Source organism: Panthera pardus, unplaced genomic scaffold, assembly GCF_024362965.1.
Source record: "Panthera pardus isolate Hobbes unplaced genomic scaffold, ASM2436296v1 HiC_scaffold_17, whole genome shotgun sequence".
In the NCBI taxonomy this organism is placed as follows: domain Eukaryota; kingdom Metazoa; phylum Chordata; class Mammalia; order Carnivora; family Felidae; genus Panthera; species Panthera pardus.
This window is the reverse complement of record NW_026526732.1, coordinates 28887741-28910517: the sequence shown is the minus strand read 5'-3', so window position 1 is coordinate 28910517 and position 22777 is coordinate 28887741. Positions and strand designations below refer to the sequence as shown.

The window sequence follows — 22777 nt, the reverse complement described above, 5'->3', positions numbered from 1 at the left end:
TTAAGATTTTTAAAAAATCCTTATATATTGTAAGGCATAATTTAAGCTCGATGCTAGGTTTTAGAGGACTCTTTTACAAACGTATGTATGTGTGCACACATGTATGTTTACGGGTAGATTTATGAAGGCTGAAGAGAGTCTCTCGAGATTTAGTTGCTGCTATGATGGCTTAAATGGAAAAAATTAGGCAAAAAGTCACTGTTTACAATCTAGAAAGAAAATGCAATTAATGCCAATAAAAAATAAAAGGACTGATATATTTCATTAAATATAGGACTGATATACTTCATTAAAATTATGATTTTCAACAACAAAAAGATCAGAATTAAGGAAGCCTTGATATTTATCGAACACGGAAGGGATAAGAAGAAAAACTATGTATGTTATGTGCTACCTCACCAAAAAAGTCAAGTTGTAGTAACAGGATAATACAATCATCTGAAAATGACTTTCACCCATATCATATAATCTAAGGAGCATGATGGGTCAGACTCTTAGCAAATACCTTTTCCCGCCTATCCCTGTATCATTGTTCTACAGTCTCTCCCTCTTCTATCTTCCGGGATAGCGCCTCTACATCCTCTAGTGGGAATCTCCAGTGGCACGTGACACCCTTTCAATACCACCTCCTGTTATAATTGCTGTGGGTTTATCCCCCGTCCCCCTACACTACAACTAGCCCTGGAATGTTGGGTCTTAATCTCTCCTTGTCTTTTGAACACAGTCCCTGGCAAATAAGGTTTTTGAATTTATAAATTAATGAGTCGTGTTCTGTCCTGTGGATATGAATTAAAATTGGGTCTACATCTTAAGAAAAAATTGAGGGGCGCCTGGGTGGCTCAGTCGGTTGGGCGTCTGACTTCCGCTCAGGTCATGATCTCGCGGTCCATGAGTTTGATCCCTGCATCGGGCTCTGGGCTAACAGCTCAGAGCCTGGAGCCTGTTTCGGATTCTGTGTCTCACTCTCTCTCTGATCCTCCCCTGCTCATGCTCTGTCTCTCTCTGTCTCAAAAATAAAGAAATGTTAAAAAAAAAAATTAAAAAAAAAAAGAAAAAAATTGAGCCACTCAATATACAAAGCTAGGCAACTTGCAGAGTGTGCAGCCCAAAGCTATATATCTTACAACTTTACAGAATAAGAAGTGAAATCATTTTTGTTTGGCCAGCATGTTCATGCTTTCCACAAAAAAACTAATAGTGCTTGGCTCTGAAACACACACTCAAACAGAAAGATATGAGTTAATGTGTAAAAGCTACTTCGCAATGGGATTTAAATCGTTAACAGAGTAGTCTCCTGACACTATGGAGCTACTTCTCACACACAAAGAAATCCACATTGCAAGTCTAAGGAGAGATTTGATAGGGTGAGACCTGACCCAGCTGGAGCAGGCAGAGACGGGAGAGGGTTCAAGTGCTAACCCTTGGATGGATCCAAACACAGAGTGCAATACCAGCCATCCCAGAGCAGTGGGCAGTTTCCTGTTTTTGCTTATCTGGAGTCTCTTTCTGCTTCACTGGCTCTATTTCCTCTATTCTGATCCACTTGTCAAGCCAACCTGAATCAGGGAGCGGTGGGCATCGCTCGCAGGAGCAAGATATCCAGGCTGCAGAGTGCTTCTGGGAAAGCACGAGCCTGATGGCCACACATGGCCCTGCCCTCCAGGAACCCACCAGCCTGCAGGAAGCCTATCAGGGACAGGGCACTTCAAGCCTGGGTGGAAAGTTGAGGCACAGAAAAGCAGCAGAGCTCGTTCCCTCCCACCACATTGCTGAAATCTGTGTTGAAAAGACCTTGGCAGGAAAACAACTGACCTCGCATGACCATTATGGCAAGGGAGAGAAAGAATTAAATAATGTCAACAAACTTGAAAATCAGCTTGCAGTGAATCTCCCAAATTTGGGTTTGTGAATAAGAACGATGGAAAAGATGGGGGACAGGTGCCGGGTTCTTCTCCAACTGAAACATGAACTCTTACAAAATGCAGTGGAAATCTAGAAAAGTTATGGGTCATCTCCTGGAAACACGGTGGCAACCTCAGTTCTAGTTTTAAATTAGAGACATTCTGGAAACACTGAGATGCACTGACAGGCATTTCATCTTTCCAAGGGATGTAGAGAGTATCCTGTTTTAGCAGTTTTGCATAAATGGGCATCAAAGTAAAGGGGGAGTGGGCACTGGCATCCTTGCTCAAAGTTCTGGGAGACAATAGTGCTTTATCTTGGCTTCCTGGTAAGGCAGTCGTCAGGACGCAGCTCTCTGGGTGATTACGTGGCAGCACCATAGCTGCTAACCTTTCACAACCTTAGGTAACAAGCGAAAAATCAGACAGCTCAGCAGGAGGCTTTGCCTTTTTCCTGGCAGCGTGCTGGTAGCCTCTGTCTATAGATTCAACAGCAGCAGTTTTTTCACACGGAAAGCAGGAAGTGCCCTGGCAGTGCGTGTGCTCGTGACTGCTCACATAAAAAAGAACCATAGGCTTACTGTCCTTGGTTTGTTTGCTTTTTTTTACGCTGTAAAATGTAAGCTGAGCCCTCACGCCTCTTATAATTACATTCTCTCAGGTGCCACATGAAACGGTGATTATGAGAAACAAAGTGAAAACGACCTCAATCCTGGGCTGGCCTTTACTGCTGCTTACAATTTAGCCCGATGTTTCCATCACATACTAAGTTGTGCTTCACATCCCTCTGTACAACTCGTAAAGACACGCATGGTTGTTACAGTGATGGCCACTGGCTCAACGGGAAGCGTCCCTTAGCCCGGAGGTGAAAAGCAACAGCTGCACAGCGGCGTCCCTGCAGGACCAGACGGGGGCTGGGGGATGGATACCTAGCTGCTTCTCCCGTTCCTCGCGCCGCTCCCGGGCCAGCCGCTGCCGGTCGTCAACCCGCAGCACGGGAGGAGGGTCTGAAAAGGAGAGCAAACACGTTAGTAGAAGAGCAGATTTTCTGATGCTGCTAAATAGCTTTTGGTCCAGTAAATTCGATGGATAAAACATCACGACGTCTTAACAACAATTACCATAGATGGCTATAGTTCCGGTGATACACTTTATTATTACATCGTTTTTCTGAGAACTTCCAAGCATTGATATACTCCAAGATATACTCTCTTATGTAATGTCTTTTTCTTCTGTTCAAAGACATTACATAAGAGAATAGGATTACATATCCTAAGACTTCTCATCACAAGGAGGAAAAAAAAAAACACCTTTTTTTCCCACCCCCATATCTACAGGAGATGATGGATGTTAACTGACCTGACTGGGGTGGGTGATCATTTCACAATATAGGTTAAGTCACATCATTATGCCACACACCTTCGATGTATGGGGTGGCGTATGTCAGTTCTACCTCCACAAAAATGGGGGAAAAGTTTTAAAAAGAAAAAAAAGACACACAGCCAAAAAACAAAAAACCCATTATGTAAAAACATGACATAACTGTAGCCTTTTGCCTGTTTCTATCCAACACTATATACGATGCTTTGTTGTTCTTAAGCTAGTGAACTTCTATCATTTTTATGCTTTAAGAAGGCTGCTCCTCAACAGCAAACAGAATCCTAAGTGAATTTCTACTGAATATAGTATTCAGTGATTACTGATAGATGTTCACCAGTTGGATGTAAGAAGCCCAGCTTTGAAGTCACACATGCAAGAGTTCACTTCCTGTTCTGTGTCTCACTCAATATGTAAATTTGGCTGAGATACCTACCTCTCTACGTCTCAAGTTATGTAGGACATGGGTTTCATGGATTTTTATTTATTACCTATAAAATGGAATAAAAATAGAACCTATCTGACATCACTGTAAGAATTCAATGAAATACTTGAAATGGTGTTAGTATGGTGCCTCGCCCACAAGCTTCAGTAAATTAATTCACTCGCTGAACACACGCTGAACATCAACTATGCACCAGGCACTGTTCTATGTGCTGAAAAGAAAGCAGTCAGGAAAACAAAAAGCAAAAAACAAAAATCTCTGCCCTCATGGGAACTGCATTCTACTCAGGGAAACTTGATAACAAGGATAAAAAAGAGATAGAGAATGAGGGGTGCCTGGGTGGCTCAGTCGGTTAAGTGTCTGACTTTGGCTCAGGTCATGATCTCATGGTCCGTGGGTTCGAGCCCTGCATCTGGCTCTGTGCTGACAGCTTGGAGCCTGGAGCCTGCTTCGGATTCTGTCTCCCTCTCTCTCTGTTCGTCCCCTGCTTGCACTGTCTCTCTTTCTTTCTCTCAAAATAAAGATTTAAAAAAATTAAAAGAAAAGAGATACAGAATGAAAACAAGGGAAAAATATATTGAATGTTGCATTGAGATAAATGTTAAGCAGACAACAAGAAAGGGGACTGTGATATGGCAGGAAGGGTATGTTTAAGCATTTTAGACAAGAGATCGTAACTTTCACATGTAGAGTCCTGATGGAAGGGACAGCTAGCTGTGCAGGTGTTCTAGGAGGTGGAAAGCAGGCACAAAGACCCTGTGGCCACAAGCACCTAACGTGTTTAAGAAATGGGGAGATCGAAGAGCCTGGAACGGAGCGAGATCAGAGAGCACTGGGGCCAGATACACAAGGGCCAAGGCACAGGGCTCGTTGGTCCTGGCAGGGACTCTGGATTGTACTTGGAGTGAGACGCTGCTGGGAGCTTCCCAGCAGAGACCTACACTAACAGGCTCACTTTGGTACTATATAAAAAAGCAAAGTTATAGTAACAATGCTGATGAGAATAATGACCTTAAAATCAGGTTTATTTTCTCCTCTCTTAAAATGACGTATTTTTTTAAGACCTCATGTTAAAAATAGAAACTTACTGGTGCAATACTGTAGACAGCATGGTAGCACTTCATCAACAAATTTAAAGGCTTTATATCCCAAAGGCTTCCTAAATGGCACAGAATTTGCACATTTAGGGGAAATAAAACCTGTACAAAGACCCCTTGGGAGCCTGCAGTGAGAATCATGAGCAAGACTAAGTGATGACATTTTATACCCTTGTTGTTTTAAAGTATGGTTTTTAAAAACTGGTAAAAGGACCCCTCAGTAGGTCCTACTTATTATTATAATGACTTATCAGATTTGCTTATTATTTATGAGATTTCAAACATTTTTTTATATAAGAAAATATTGCTCCTGGCCCCAAAAGGTTTACTTCTGAAGTTTGAAAATGGGCATGTGAACTCCTGCTCAGGCACTTTGTTAAGGGCCACACACAGGGGTGTTTTACTGTCATTTGTTTTTGGTGAAAAGAAGTGACAGCACGACAAATGGCATTTTGAAAAAAAGAGCTGTCTAAGCACAAGTCAAAGTGAAGTTAGATCTCTAATGATTAACTCACCACTTTAGTAATATTCCTTAAACAATGAGGTGTACCTGTTCATAAATATAACTGTAAAACTCAAAAATCAACTTTACTAAAAAAAGGCGTGTAAGCACATTACAGAAAGTCTATAGAAAAGAATTTAATTACTTTGAATTGCATTTATAATTCTGTCACAGGCAATCTATCGATATGAAGGATGTGATGTTGCTAGCTTACTTTCAAGTACATGCAAATTTCATGCAAAATTTTAAAAAAATTTTGAAAGAAGATTTTAATAACACCATATGGGACATGCACTTACCCTCATGTACCCTTTTATCCAAACCAATTCTGAGAGCCCCCAATCAATAACTGGTTATCAATATAACCCAATTATGAACTGTAATACTTGCCTTTTAGATACATTTTTGGAAAACAGCAGTGTGAGAGATGCTTTTTTTGTTTTTTGTTTTTTTTTTTTTTGCAAGAGGTGGTTTCTATACTCTCATTTCATATGAAGATTATGCTCCTCACATGTAACAAACTGCATCCTGCCTGATCACACAATTTATAAGAAACAAGGTTGTATACGGAGTTGCACAAATATACCAGTTAATCCCTATAAATAAGGCCAATGCTTACAAGTGCAATGATTCCCACTGATCTTTGAGATCAGGGCTGAAATGATAATCACTATTCAGTAGGGGATCAGATTTGAGGAAGTAAAGAAATAGGGCATAGTGATTGTGATATGCTAGATGATTCTGGTTGGTTTAGGAACCTGGGATTAGCAAATGTGAAATTGTAGAAGGAAAAACGCATTCAGTTTAAACTGTTTCCATCCTTTTGATTACATCAAGAGAGAGTCACTTTGGTGCTAGAATGCCAATAATACTTATGGCAGATTAAAGATGGCTATGAACGGGGGTGGGGAGGAACAGAGCCTTGTTGGTTTTGTTCACGGCTTATTCCCAATCCCAGGACTACACCTGGCAGAAAGGAGAACATTCAGTAAGTATCAAACGAATGAGCAAACAACCTTAGCTAATCTTCAGAGCCTTTAAACTTCCACAAACACGCACCAATAGGGGCAAACAAACAGCTATCTTGTATTTGAAAACAGACTTAAAAAAATATAAATGCTAGCAGTTATAGTTTTAATAACCAAAACCGGATAAAAAATATCTTTAAAGATAGATTTCCAAAAAGGACAACATTTAATTGAATAATTCTAAGTAAATAGTGCATTTTCTGTGATTCTTTGTCTCCCTCTCATCTCCATCCTCCTATCACTTTTCCCGGGAACGAAATCAAGGTACAGAAAGTAAATGAATAGCATGAACTTTCTCACTGCTTCCTGATTGACCTAACATGGTCAGAAGGCAAAATGGTAAGAGCAACAGAGTGTCTGTGTGAGTCCGCTCGCAGCAAGGAGCACTCTGCATTCAACCTCCTGCCTGTGCGGACTCACGAGCAGGGTGGCCGCCCACACTGGGGCACTCTTACGTGTGACAGGGAGTGCTGTGGATATCCTGTCTTCGATGACATGTAGAAGCCTGGACCACAAACTAGAACTCAGTGACTCTCGCAGATGAAGAAAGTCAACTCGCTCTGACAAGGCTTTCTCAAGAGCTTTGACTTCCATCTGAACAACTACTGTTTACGCGGTAGATAACTTCATCAGGGCTTGCATTTTACAAAGCTCTTTCATACACATTATTGTTTCATTCTTCACACTAGCTCCATGAGTTAGCAGAGCATGTGTTCATTCAACGACGAGTTCTTAGGCCTATTTTCCAAATGAGAAAGTGGAGGGAAACGTCTGTGAAAAGGAAGGCGGCACAGCAAAGTGTTGGAGATAGTTCTTAAAGCCACATCCCTCACTCAGTCCGTGCCCTTGAGCACATCATGGCACCAGGAGAGTCATTACAATGGCAGGATGTAGCAGCCAGGAAAGGCCTGAAAGATTCCCAGGCCTGCATTCCTCTGTGAGGGAGATGATTTATAAACAGTAATGAAATTTTTAGTGGTTCTTTTAAAGACTTGTGGTGGAGGGTGATAAAGGGATAGGAATTAAGAGGAATTTTTAATGAACTTGAGTTTCTGCTTTTCTCAGGTATGTATAGTGCATTAAGAGACTATAATTCTCTTCTGATTAGGTCACACTCTGGATCGTTTGGAGGCAGCTGATGGAGTCCTGAAGAGCCAGCTCCCACTTTGTAAACATGGACAGATCCATGACTTTACAAATGGTCTCTTTTGGTCTGGGTCCAAGTATTCACAGCTGAGAATACCGGTCTTTTCTGGAGAACATGAGACATTGTGAGCTCACACTTATAAACCACAAGCGCCTTGGGGCGCCTGGGTGGCTCGGTCGGTTAAGTGTCTGACTTCGGCTCAGGTCATGATCTCACGGTCCATGGGTTCGAGCCCCGCGTTGGGCTCTGTGCTGACAGCTCAGAGCCTGGAGCCTGTTTCAGATTCTGTGTCTCCCTCTCTCTGTGACCCTCCCCCGTTCATGCTCTGTCTCTCTCTGTCTCAAAAATAAATAAACGTTAAAAAAAGAAAATTAAAAAAAAAAAAAACCACAAGCGCCTTCCATACATGTTTTAAAGATAAAATATTAACAATCTGAATGTTATTAACATCAAAGAGATGTTCTAGACTTTTCCAATGAATTTTAAGTATCAGAAGGTAAAGGAGGGAAACACATTTAACTAAAATTTACTGAAATAAAAGAGACTCTGAGAAATCATTTGGTCAGGATGCCCATATCAGGTGAGAGCAATACTCAAAATATCCCAAAATTTAGCACATACTTTACTGTTTTTTCAAGTTCTGGAGAATGAAAATTAATGAACTGCTCTAGACAGACATTCCCATGACTTGTATCCCATAAATTAAAGGTTTTACTCAAGCCTCACCATCCAACATGAAATCTCTTATATCATCCTTTGGAGATACTAAAGAAAATAACATGGTGGTTTTAAAAACGAGACCCGGGGGGCGCCTGGGTGGCTCAGTCGGTTAAGCGGCCGACTTTGGCTCAGGTCATGATCTCGCGGTCCATGAGTTTGAGCCCCGCGTCGGGCTCTGTGCTGACAGCTCAGAGCCTGGAGCCTGTTTCAGATTCTGTGTCTCCCTCTCTCTGACCCTCCCCTGTTCATGCTCTGTCTCTCTCTGTCTCAAAAATAAATGTTAAAAAAAAAAAAATTAAAAAAAATAAAAATAAAAATGAGACCCATTGACGAACCTCTGCTTATCTGTATATACAAGAAAGCAGATACATGATGCTTAAAAGGTCTAATCTGAATGGTCAGAGGGGAGAGAGGGGGGGATGGGCAAGATGGGCAAGGGGAGTGGGAGATACAGGCTTCCAGTTACAGAAGGAAGAAGCAGCAGGGATAAAAGGGAATATAATCAATGATACTGTAACAGTGTTGTATGGTAACAGATGGTAGCGACACTTGTGAGGATAGCGTGACTAGTAGAGTTTTCCAATCACTATGTGATACACCTGAAACTAATGTAACACTGTGTGTCAACTATACTAAAGAAAAAAAAAAGATAATATGAAATGAAATGTCTCCCTCATTTAACTTGACTTCAGCAATATAATTTTTTTTAACGTTTATTTATTTTTGAGGCAGAGAGAGACAGAGCATGAATGGGGGAGGGTCAGAGAGAGAGGGAGACACAGAATCTGAAGCAGGCTCCAGGCTGTGAGCTGTCAGCACAGAGCCCGACACGGGGCTCGAACTCAGGGACCGCAAGATCATGACCTGAGCCGATGTTGGACGCTCAATCGACTGAGCCACCCAGGCGCCCCATTGACTTTAGCAATATAAATCAAATGGCTCTATAAAGAGATGGCCGTCTGAGGTGGGAAGATTTTTTTTTTGGCCTCTGTAGTCTCTAGGCACTCTACATCTCTTTCTTATCACACTGCAAATTCGGTGTTAGAATGACCTATTCATAGACTGGTTTACTCCATCACACTGTCAACCAGAGGGTATGGATTATGTTTTTTTTTTTTTTATTAAAAAATTTTTTTAATGTTTATTCATTTTTGAGAGACAGAGCATGAGCGGGGAAGGGGCAGAGAGGGAGGGAGAGACAGAATCTGAAGCAGGCTCCAGGCTCTGAGCTGTCAGCACAGAGCCCGACGCGGGGCTCGAACTCACAAGCTGCGAGATCATGACCTGAGCTGAAGTCGGATGCTCAACCGACTGAGCCACCCAGGTGCCCCTATGTTTTTTTTTAATAATAAATCCCTTAGTGCTTAGATAGTGCTAACACCAGATGAATAAACAAGGTATCAAGACATAAAAGCATAAACTCCACAGTAAAGAATGGTAGAAATTAGAAGTGGTGGTTGGTGGGGAAAGCAAGGGGACAACAGCACCTACCATTCAGCTATGTTTAATTCCCACAGTAAAACAAACGAGGTTTTCATGCTAAAGGACTCTGCTTCTACAAGGATCCTCACCTGAGTACAAGAACACAAGTCTACCAGAATAAGGCCTGTGAGGACAGGGATCCTGTTTTGCTCACCCTGTGCCTCTCACGGTTCCGGGCACAGAACAACTACTCAATAAGTAGTAGATGGTGGTTGAGTGGTTGGCGGATAAATGAATGGATGAAAAGGTAAACTGATGAAACGGTGAATCTCAGCCTGCTAATTAAAATTCCGTTGAACCTACATACACATCATTTCCCGTGAAGGGCTGCTCATGCAATACCTGCAACAGCACTTGATATTTGTCCTTTTTCTAAGTAACAAGCCAGATTCATCTGCTCTGTTAAGATCTTTTCCCACATGGACCCCACCCCCTACAACAAAACTAGGTACAATGGAAAATGTTTCCGTTGAGACTAGAAAGAGTTATTTCCATCTTGATTCTCACTGTTCTTGAGGGACTTCAGTCTTAGATGCTGCCTGAAGCAGGTTTCCGATGCCCTCATGGGTTGTGCCCTTGGGCCTGTGCCCTCCTCTTACTGTTTACCACCATACTGGACATAGGTCTCTCCCAAGGACCACACAATGACTGCTGGGTACCTGGAAGCAGCTTCATCGTCTATTCAACTCTTTATGTTTACAGACTCTTTGCTTCTTTGTATCACTGAATGGAACAGACCATGAATCACAGGTTATTAAATGAAATTACTGTGTAGGTGTACAATCATTGCAGGGAATAGGGAACAAAAAGATAATTCTAGACCAGCTTTGCTACGTGTGAAGATTGCCTTAAATGGTTTTTGAAAATGTCACAAAAAAGATATGCGATAATGTACCTGGGCACATAGATACAAAAAAAATTGTGTCATATGCATCATTTCAAAAGAGAATAGTAAAATGATTACCTCTTATACATTGTTTGGCAGTAAACAATGCACCCACACACATCATTCTCACCGACTGTCAAAATGATTCTGAGAGATAAGCAGGGCATGTATTTGAATCTCCATTTTAAATAGAAAAAAATCGAGGCTTTAAGAGGTTCTCTGACTTAAACTCATACAGGCCAGTAGGAGTGGGTGTCTTTTGGTAGCAGAACCAGAACCAAGCTCCTAAATTCTAGCAATGCCTTAAGGCTTTAGGGACAACCTTTTTTTCTACAGCAAACACAATGTATAGTACCTGGTTTATTTCCTGAGTAGTTGCTATTTTGTCCTGAAATAGCAGAGGGCCGGTTGGAGGCGGTTTTCTTATCATGCACTTTGTAGCTGTCAGGTGCTATACAAATGAGACAAAAGAGAAAAGACATATTTAGTTTCTTAAAATTTATTCAGAAACATTCACCTAGTCAACGTTTGCTGCTAACCTTTGTGTTGGGTACTAGGCTAGATTCAGGAAATAAAAAGACGAAGCCGTTACAACTCTTGCCTGTTCAGTGGTAACGACACATCCCTAAGTCAATGGCCACGGCTCCACCAATCCTATAGAAGTGGCAAGTTCAAGAGTCCATGAAATCATTTACCCTGGTAGTCCCAGTTTATACATAAAGCAACCATGTGGAGGCATGACTGCTATCCAAAGTCTCTGATCGTACTTCTTACAAAGTTCATGCATTAGGAACCCCCAAAATTCCAAGAACATATACGTCACCAAAAAGGAACCAGGAGATATAATTTACCAGGATTTTGAAAAAGCCTCTGACAAAACTTCCATAACAAAGATTATTAAACAGACTAAGGGAAATGTATTCTAGGAAATGAAGAGGAGAAATACCAGGTAATTGCTTATATCAAGTATAGGATCCTATACTTTAAATATATTGCTCTTTTTTCTTTACCCATATTACTTTATTTAATGTATTTTCAGAGGATATTTAAAGGATGTCTGCTACTGTTTCAGATACAAATCATGCCAAAAACCAAGCCAGTGAGTGTCCCTGCCTCCTACTCTCTGCCTTAAAACCTGCACTGCCCCGTCTTCCCCACCAATTAAGGCAATTCCATCCTTCCACATGATCATACCCCAAACCCTGGACTCATCCTTGACTCCTCTCTTGCTATCACTCCCCACGTTCAATCTGTTTAGTAAGTTCTTTCGGCTCAACCTTACAAAACATCTTGCCACCTCTACTGCTAGCTTTATGGTCATTTCCTCCCTGTGTGGTTGCAATATCCTCTTACCCAGTCTCCCCGATCCTCCCACGGACCCCCGTTAGTCTATTCTCATCTCAGCAGCCAGAGTGATCCCATGAAAACACAAGTCACATCACTCTTCTGTTCAAAACTCTCCAACAGCTCCCACTCTGCTCAGGGTAAAACCCAAGGTCTCCACCACGGCCCAGAAGGTACTATATGGTCTGGCCTTTACCTTGTGCCACTTTCCCTCTTAATTACTCAGCTCTAGTGATACTCAGTTCATCGCAGACCTTTGAGCGGACTTGAAATGTTCTTGTCTCAAATAAGCAGGTGGATTTCTGGGTCTCTGCTCACATATGACATTAGAGTTCTACTGAATTGTTTATACTTTTTCAAAGTTTATTTATTTATTTTTGAGGGCGGGAGGGGCACACAGAGAGAGAATCCCAAGTAGGCTCTGTGCTGTCAGCGCAGAGCCTGACGTGAGGCTCGATCCCACTAACTGTGAGGTCATGACCTGAGCCAAAATCAAGAGCTGGATGCTTAACTGACTGAGCCACCCAGGCACCCCCCATTCTTGAATTGTTTTAAGTACCACCCCTACCACTCATCACCTCACACACCTAAGCCTGCTTTGTTTGCAGCCCTTGCCCCCTGACATATTACATGCTGGCTCCCTCTCCATGAGGCTGAGGAAATTGACACTATCTAGAAAACAAGAATTGTTTGCCCAAGAGTTTTTTAAACTGAAAGGGTGCTATAATAATTATGCTTCAAGAAGACTAAATTTAAAAACTATTCTCAAGGTGTATTAAAAACAAATCACTAAGAAAATAAATTCCCTAAATTTACCTTTGACATCTACATGGGGAATGCACCAAACTTCTGTGGCTCTCTTTCAATTACATATAGTGTTAGCTGTGGAAAATCAAAGACTAAATAGTAAAATTATCTTATACAACTCTTTTAAAATAGCCCAGTTTTGATCTGTTTGCTTCAAATAACAGCTTAAAACACAAATATTGATCGACTGAAGTTTTATTTATGAAGCTTCCTTTGCTTTATTTGCAAGGAAAGGTCTGTAAAGATACAGTAAAAACAAGCAGATAGCAAACAAAAAATTAAACAGCAAAAGGCCTCACTCAGTGGTTTCTGATAGGACTTTGCTACTAGAAATTTTACCAGGCAAGCTACCACTGGAAAAGAGCAACACTGTACATAGTTGACACACAGGCCCTGACACTGATCCAGAAGGGAAATCAGAAAGTAGGTTGGCTCCTTTAATGCTGCAACATATCCTCTCATCCCACTTGCCAAAAATTAGTTGCCAGTTATCACCATGTGGCAAGTGAAACCCATGCTGGTCAGTCTTGACCTCTAGTCTCACATCTTTAGAGATAGCCTCTAAAAATAAAAAAATAAAAAAAAAATGACTGTATTTGGAACCTTTGTTGCTTACTGTGTATAGAACAATCTTTCTCCTTATTCTGCAAGTTAATCTTATTAAAATTGCTCATAAATAAGTTAGTTGTTAAGTAACATAACAGAAGGAAGCAGAATGCAACACATACTTGGAGTCCTAGGATTATAATTTTCTTTTTGTTATACAGCTACCTCCAGAACTCAGGAAGTAAAGCCTTAATTAGTAAGCTTTTTAAGAATCTTCTATTTATTATTTTTAGTTAAGTGACAAGGACTTAGAATGATTTGATTAGAATATATTTCAAACGTATTTCTTTCTTTCTTGCCTTACTATATCTGACATAATTTAATCTTTCTCTGGTGATTGCCTATCTGCTGTGTCCCCAGGTCCTGACAATAGACATCAATCCTAACTGAATATTACATAACAGTCTCCTCTGAAGGAGATTAAAAAGGCTGCAACACATGTTCAGTCCAAGTGATTATTCCAAATAATAACTAATAAAAAGCTTCTTCTGGGTGGGGGAGGGAGGGCTATACTTGCTTTATTATCTTGAAATTCAAATGTAAAAAAATACATTTCTGTCAAACTGGAGGTCTGGTTACTCAAATCCCCATCTATCTGCATCTGACTTCCATTGGATCTGCTCTGGCTGAACATCTATCTGCCTGCCCTCTTTATTACTATCTGAATCTCAGTAATTCATTTCTATTCCAGAAGACTTCCTATTCATTCTATCCCAGAAGACTTTCTGAGTCCTGTTTATAACAAGACAAATTTAAAATCTTAAAAATGTTTATGTGCATGAAAAACCAACATTTAATTTAGTAAAATAAAAGTAATTTAAAAAATGGTCTGTTTAGTCCAAGATTATATACTGTTAATGTCTAACCTGTAGGCTGGACATTCATCTGAAGTTTTTAGGTTATCTTTCTGCTTTTCTATCAGTCTTTCCCTTCCACCGCTGTAAGAGTTCTTATTTCTCCAAACACCTCTCTGGTTGACACTCTATTGTGATAAGAGGGAAGATATAAAGTCAAACAGATCTGGGCTCAGGTGATATTCAGGAAGTTTCTTGACTTCTCTGAGTAGGTAAGTGTCTGTGTGTGTGTGCGGGGTGGGGGGCATACTGCCTACTCACAGGGCTGCTGGGAAGATTAATGGAAAACATGTATGTTAAGAATCTGCCATACGGCTTAGCACACCGACGGGTGTTTAACAACCATTCCTTTTCTCTCTTTCCCCCTTCCATGGAGGTTCCGGGCCCCCCACACCCACAACACTTGCGTGGTGTAGCAGTGTGTTTGCAAGCTTTGAGGAAACGGTATGTGCTTTGGTGTCAGGTGACCTGGCTGTGTCCTAAATGGGCTGTGAATCCTCAGCAGACTTAACCTCTCCATCTTAACTTTCCCATATGTAAAGAGGGACGATACTTACTTTCAGGGCTGTGAAAATTAACGAGACCCCTGGGCCCACCACGAGGCTCAATAAATGGTAGAAAGCATTTTTTGGCGCTCTCCTTATTCCCTACACAAATGTGGGAAACTGGATTTCTGTGTCTCCAGGGCTTTGCTTACCCAGTACCAACAGGGACAGTAAACTTGTGTCAACTTGGTGACAGTGGTCCTGGGGTGCAAAGTCTGACTCACCTGCTGGCTTCAGAGGTGTTTTTTTTTTTTTTTTTAACTCAGCTACAATCACACCTCTTGGGGGCCCTCAGGTAGGCCAGGCTTGGTATGGGTTTTAGGGTACAAGCTTCCTTTGGAAGAGGTAATCCTCAGTGTTTCTGGGACTTACAGAGATAACAGTTTTCTGAGATTTTTTTTTTTTTTTTTTTTTTTTTTTTTTTTTTAGAGAGCGAGAGTGAGCAGGGGAGGGACAGAAGGAGACAGGTGGGGGAGAGAGAATGAGAGTCTCAAGCAGGCTCCGTGCTCAGCGTGAAGCCCAACGCGGGGCTCAATCCAACAACCATGAGACCATGACCTGAGCCGAAATCAAGACCGGACGCTTAACCGACTGAGCCACCCAGGCACCCCAAAGAAGTGACAGATTTGAGTCAGAGCTTGAGCACCATCCAGGTCAGAAGGGATTAACAACTGAGGACCTGAAATGGAACTTCCTTCTTTTTTCTTCCCTCTCTTTTTAAAGACTTTATTTTTAAGTAATCTCTGCACACAACGTGGGGCTCAAAGTCACAACCCTGAGATCAAGAGTCACATGTTCCACTGACTGAGCCAGCCAGGCTCAGATTTAATGCCCTTCAAGTTACCATCACATTAGGTAAAATGAGCCAAAAAAAAAAAAAAAAAAAAAGAAAGAAAGAAAGAAAGAAAGAACAAACCCAAACCCTCCATTATAATAATGGGAAATAAAATCTTGTGATTTGGTTTTAAAGCAAAGTACAGGGAATTTCACTACTTGAGAACACAATGAAAATAATTTATTTAAGATTTCCAACATTTAAAAAACTGGAAATCCTAGATGACTAGCAGACAGGATTGCATATACCATTTTTTATTTTATCATTAAAAAATACCATTTTGGGGCGCCTGGGTGGCGCAGTCGGTTAAGCGTCCGACTTCAGCCAGGTCACGATCTCGCGGTCCGTGAGTTCGAGCCCCGCGTCAGGCTCTGGGCTGATGGCTCGGAGCCTGGAGCCTGTTTCTGATTCTGTGTCTCCCTCTCTCTCTGCCCCTCCCCCGTTCATGCTCTGTCTCTCTCTGTCCCAAAAATAAATAAAAAAAAAATGTTAAAAAAAAAAATACCATTTTTAAATGACTCAGGTGATTTTCCAGGATTAATTTGAATCTCTTTCATTTTTTTATAAAGAAAACTGAGTCATCCTCCATGATGCTCAATAAGTGTTTGCTAGCCTTGTAAAATCTCTATTGATCTTCCTGCTAGCTTGAAAGCTTTATTCCATTAGTGCCACATCTGAGAGTGTTAAAGAGGAAGGATGCAGAGACGCATCCTTGCGGTCTGGGGTTCTGTCTCTCTCTAAACCACTCTGAAACAAAATATAGAGACGACAGACATTTGGAGCTTTCATCTGGTAAAAATCCTGCAGCTCCAGTAAATGCCCCAGCTGCACCTCTAAAATCCATATCCTCTACAATTCACTGTGTTCCTTGCAATGACTTCCCATAAAGGTCACGGGCTCTCACTGCTTTGTTTCTATTTTTGGCTTTACGGTCTGTTGAAGAGTCTCTCTCGACAGATCAAAATAATGGGTCCCAACAAATGCTCAATTTAGTAAAAAAGCTTACTCTGACAAGACATTTATGACTACAACCTTAGGAACCGTCCCGAGTTTAAATCTCACTGAATGACATGTGGTCTTGACGTCCACAAGGCTAATGTATTCCTGTCACTATTTTTAATAGAGTTTAGCCATCAGGCCCAGGTCTATATGGGTTCTTCTTTGCTCTATTGTTCAGCTGGACTTGGTGGACACCCGGCTCAGGGTACGCGAACAGCTTTGGGACAGACTAAGTTAGAGGACAGAACAAGAGGTTGAGCCACAGGCAATTGCCACTTCTGTAGTAAAAAAATGGATGAGGGCCCCTGGGTGGCGCAGTCGGTTAAGCGTCCGACTTCAGCCAGGTCACGATCTCGCGGTCCGTGAGTTCGAGCCCCGCGTCAGGCTCTGGGCTGATGGCTCGGAGCCTGGAGCCTGTTTCCGATTCTGTGTCTCCCTCTCTCTCTGCCCCTCCCCGGTTCATGCTCTGTCTCTCTCTGTCCCAAAAATAAATGAAAAAAAAAAAAAAAACGTTGAAAAAAAAAAATGGATGGATATTGCAAGTTCATAGGTCTACCCTAAAAGATTCAGTTTGCCTGTGCGGGAAAGACTTAGCACAGCAGGCGTCAGGGAGCTCTCCTTTGAAAGGCCTGGTTTTGCTCCAATAAATCTTAGCTCTGAGTCTGACTATAAGCGGAGTCCTGAATCTTCCTAATGAATGAATCACAGAGCCTGGGGTGGTCTTGACAGACCCTTGGCACACTAAAAAAATTACTTATTTGAAAATGTGACTACAGAACACAGTTGTGGCTGGCAGTTGAAGAATGTTATTGTTTAAAAAAAAAAAAAAACAACAGAGAACGATTACAGAGTACTTTTCAGGCAATTCAGTGTTTCACCTAAAATCTTCTGCTGTAGCATCCTTTTACTTATTTACTTGACCGTTAAATTTTGTTCTGATAGAGCTGCCAGGAGTATTGCAACATAGATATTAAAGGTTTTATCCAATGTTATTAATGATATTTGCATCATAACAAGGACAGAAAGCAAACCTCAAATGACTCTTCTGATTGTTCTACATAATGGAGTGCTTCTCAGTTTAAATTCCTCATAATTGTATGTGAAATTATAGGAATGGTGAGGATCAAGGGAGCTGACACCAGACAAACCTGGGTTCAATTTTCTGCTTTACCTTTGTTTTCTTATTACTGGTAGACAGCACTCGACTCGGGGACACCTTGTGCTCAGGACTAGGAAGAAAAATTAATGTGTCTCCTGCTACCACTTTTCTTTTTCTGAATCCCTAAATCCCTAAATCCCTAATTCTAGGTTACTTCTTCAAACTCTGTTTTGGAGCTTCCGATTCCCCCAGTATTTTCTCTTCTCTTCAGAAAAGTGGTCTCTTCTTCTGGCTTGAAGCATGCTCTCTATGTTAGTCACTTTCAAGTCTGCATTTCTAAGTATGCTCTCTCAAATACAGTCCCGGTCTCCCACCTCTAGGGAATATATGCTCCTGTATCTGTGTGATCACTGGAAACTATGCCAAAAGGCAAACTAACTGTCCTCACAAAATCAGCTAACCCCGATTGTCAGTCACTTTGTTATCGTATCAATGGAACCACCACACTCCCAGCGTCAGAAATGTTCATTTTTTTCCCAATAAACATTTACAGGCACACTCACGGGCCAGCCACTGTACCGTGCACAAAGAGCACAAAGATCAGAGGACACAACATCTACTTGCAAGATGCTTATTAACTTTCGGAGGAGACAATATGAAAACACATGAAATTGTAGCCATGGATCAATTCACTTTTTAAAAATCAATATACCACAGAGGATTAATAACCAAGCAAATGATGTAGGTAGTACTACAGGGAGTCAGAGGTGGGAGAAGACACTAAGGGCGTAGTAGTGATACAAAACTTCATCAGATAAAGCTCTACAAGAATGGAGAGAATCTGTGTAAGTGAAGAGTGAAGCAGAGAATATTTATGGTTGGAGGATGCCATAAGCAAAATTATCTAAGCAATTAAAAAAAAAAAAAGATAATCAGGGCACTGTCCAGTCAGAACAGCAGGTTTAAGACGGTAGGCAGTTGAAAATAAGACAAACAGGCTGAGGTCAATGCCTCCTTGAATTCCAAGTTTGTGTGGACTTTACCCTGAAGGCAGTGAAAGTCATTGGAGTGTGTGCTGTGGACCTTCTGGCTGTGAGCTACTGTAACTTCGGGGGATTCTGGGTAAATAAGAAGTGAAGCCCTACAACGAGCCTGTTGGAAGTGTATAAAAAGTGTCTACCATCTTAACAGAAACAGTAAAAGGAAACCAGACTAAAACAGACATCTTAAGAATTCTGCTTTCTGCATAATTTCATAATTATTCAGATTTTCCCATTCACCCTTAAGATGTACCCAAGAGATAAGTACTTGACCATTAAGGGAACACAGTGACCCAACTGATCACAGTGAAAACCATGCCTGTCTGTCATCGACGCAACACAGAACAGGAAGATTAGTCAGTGCGGTCGTCCAAGAAAGGAGCCCAGGGCAGCGAGGTAGCACCACCCAGGGATCCTCCCTAAGGCTTCGGGGTCTCCTCTGCTTCGAATCCTGCAGGAAATGGGACCCCAGCCACCAACTCCATGGAGCAAGGGCAGTGGGGAGGATGAGGAAATGCAGAATGGAGGACATATGCCTGGTTGGGAAACAGGTGGGGTGTTTTGAAGGTCATTTTGCAGGAAGGTCAAGGAAACAAGATGTGGGCAGAGGCTGACTGGTGTCTTTTATCTTTCATAGATCGCCACAGGATAGGGAAGCAGCCTCTGCATTATGCAAATTTATAGGCATTATGCAAATTTATAGGCAGTGTATGTAAGTACAGATGTTGAAAACAGTGCAGACTCTAATTTGCCCTTCTACACCAGAATAAACCCACTTTGTGATGTGGTATAAAATCTAGCCACATTTAATTCAACATAGCAATAAGAATAATGAACCATTTATTCAACAATCTATTGCTCATTTCTTGTTGCAAAAACAAATGCAATTAAGAACATATTTGATAATGCATATCAGAGTCTCACGTTTCTTATTCATTCTGCTGACAGAAACAATTCAATTAACATTTGCTTTTTCTCTGTATTTCATGCAGATAAAACAAAAAGTTACGACTTGGTGGCTACCATAGACTGCACGGAGAATTTTAAGTTTAGGGGGAGCTCATTCAAGCAACAATGAACAGTGACTGAGTCATTTTCTGATTACTTCATTTCTGCATGATGAAGAAAAATGAAAAATTTATGACCATGATAGAAAAGGATAGTCAACCAAAAGACAAAGAAATTTGTCCAATACTGAGATAATACAAACCCAATACAAAGACACTGGTTTTATAAATACAATTCAGTATTGTCTACAGTTACATGATCCAAGGGAACTGAATCCACCAGAAACACTACTCCTCATCTTTAACTATATCATGAAAACAGGAAGAATGGAATAGACACACATAGTTATTTATTAATACTTTATACTCCATCAATGTCCAAAAGGAAGTTGCAAAAGTTACACTGAAACGTCAAAGTGAGCATCAAAAATACTGACCAAACATAAATTTTCACCAAAAAAAAAAAAAAAAAGATCCAGTTTTTATGTATTAACTCACATATGGTAGGAACAGCATAAATGTTACCTAAATAAGAGCAAAAGATAATTCTGTCAAAACAAGTTACCAAAATATTTTTAAGGGATCAGGAGTGGGCAGCTTGTTTGCCTCTGAAGAGCTCTCATCACAAACCATTGTGCTCTGAGCTTAAAGAACCCTAGATGGTCTCCAATTCAATGGAGCTGGAGTTATTTTGTCTTTGACACTTGGCCGGGTGCAGTGCTGTGATAATGCTCTATTTGAGAAACCTGAGGGCAGGGGCCATGCCTTTCATCCTTAGGATCTCCAACTTCAGCGTTTAGCTCGCTATCTGGCACATACGTGACACTGAACAAATGCTTGAAGGGGATGAGAGATGGCTGGAGGGTGGGTGGTGTACCCTGACCAAATTGTGGCAAAAGCCCAGAAAGGGAAAGCATTCTTGACGAGTAAAAAGAAAAAGTATACACGTGTTCATTTTTGATGGCTGCTAAGATTATAGACAAAAGGTGACCAAAAGGATTGCAAGATTACAGTCATACTCACTCTGTGTCAGGAAAAAACCCAGAAAATACTTAATGTAATTCTAGCCTGGTTTTGATGTGACCTCAGGCAAGCCTCAAAATCAAATGACTGCTTTTGCAGCCATATAATAGAAAGGTCTGCCCAGTATCACTTCTAGTGAGTATTCCGGGAATTGGAGCGACAAACTCCAAATACAACAGAATATTGCCTGGACTGCATGGGAAGAAGCAGGAAAACATTACGGCCTCTGTTGGAAATATCAGAAAGGTTACAAAACAAGCATTTCAGCTTGGAGGCATCTGTAAACCCCAACATTTTCCCAAAGCAACAGATTTAATCGATTTGTTTTGATAATCTGCTAAAAAGACAAACATCCATTCTAGCTGAAATGAAGAAAACCACTGTTTAGAAAAGCACACGTCCCATATGTTGTTTTGTGTAAACTATTGGGAATCATTTCTTCAGCTGTTTTGTTTACCACTAAAAGCAGCTACTTGATTCACGGTACAAACTCCTGATACAGTGGGCTGACTGGAACAAACGTGACATCCTTTAAAATCCAACCCGAAACACTTTGATCTAAAAACAAATAAATAAAACAAGCAAAATCCTTCCTTCAGCCAGATGGCAACATTATAAATAGAACAGAAAAGGCAGCATCTTCCACCTGCATTAATATAAACCAGATTAAAAGGCAAGCCTCTTCATCCCCATGGGTGATGTACCTTCCTGGTGATTTATCACCAGATGCTAGCTGCTACACAAATTATCTCTTTCTCTGCTCCATAATACAAGTAATGTTTATGACTAAGCAAAGATGGGGGCAAAGTACAGAAAAGAGGAGGAAAGCCTAACCATATTAAAAGTTTCCTAGTTACACTGAGAAATAGAAAATTAGCTATAGTCTCTGTAATTTACCAAGTTTCAACAGCTGGATAGGGAGTTTATCAAATTAGACCCAATTCAATTAAATCCAATGTGTAATTAAAAGCAACTATTTAAATAACTTGGAGAAAAACAATTACTACTCAACTTCATTACTCTGCTTAATTAAAGTAACCAACCGAAAGAAGATCCTTTTACTTTTAGCAGGATAATGATTTATTTTAAGAAGAAAACTAAAATTGCTGATGCCAACAGTTTACAAATGATTACTACAGGCCACAAAGTAGAAAAGCTTTCATACTTAAAAACAAAATAAAATTATCAAGGTAGAAGATGTATATATAGTTCTCTGAATCCCAAATAACACAGTTTTAAACATTAGTTTTGCAAAGAAATGTGAATGTAATTTTAATCCTATACTATTGAGTTTAATCTGTGAAAAAACCACATATACAAGACTGCAGAATATCAATAATTAACTACTCCTCCTCTGCACAACAGTAAAATACTTAACCCTAAATTTTCTTATGCAAACTCAGAAAAATGCAATAGGAATGAGTGATAACTGATGAAAGGTTAAGGTTATTCCAATTCATTTCAGGTAACAGGAGAACATTTAACCTCCTGTTAAATTGTCTAAATTTATGCGCCAACCCATGGGGCGTCTGGTGGCTCAGTTGTTGGAGCGTCCGACTTCAGCTCAGGTCATGAGCTCGTGGTTCATGAGTTCAAGCCCCACGTCGGGCTCTGTGCTGACAGCTCGGGGCCTGGAGTCTGCTTCAGATTCTGTGTCTTCCTCTCTCTCTGCCCCTTCCCTGCTCATGCTCCCCTGCTCATTCTCTCTCTCTCTCTCTCTCTCTCTCTCTCTCTCAAAAATGAATAAACATAAAATTTTATTTTCAATTATGGGCCAATCTAGTCTCCCACCGCTGTCACTTCTACATCTGCGTCCTCTCTCATGTTTTCCTCTCTTGTTGGAACATCAGCCTTGCCATCTCTTCAACTGTTTAAATGCAATCCATCTTTTTTCTTTCTTCTTCTTTTTAATATCTTTTTAAAAAAGGTTTATTTATTTATTTTGAGAGAGAGAGAGAAAGAGAGAAAATGAGCAGGAGAGGGGCGGAGAAAGGGAGAGAGAGAGAATCCCAAGCAGGCCCCGCACGGTCAGT

At 40.9% G+C, this 22777-nt stretch overlaps 1 protein-coding gene across 12 annotated transcripts in view; it reads right to left on the bottom strand.

The window, feature by feature from the left end:
• Positions 1–22777, bottom strand: part of MAP7 (microtubule associated protein 7) — a 179735-nt gene that overhangs the window by 54644 nt on the left and 102314 nt on the right. For all 12 annotated transcript variants that reach the window (XM_053904450.1, XM_019420480.2, XM_053904453.1 and 9 more), the window contains exons 2-3: positions 10941–11036; positions 2831–2908 (exon numbers count right to left, since the gene is read on the bottom strand). In XM_053904450.1, coding sequence (XP_053760425.1) covers positions 2831–2908; positions 10941–11036 — 174 coding nt within the window. The remainder of the gene's footprint in view (positions 1–2830; positions 2909–10940; positions 11037–22777) is intronic.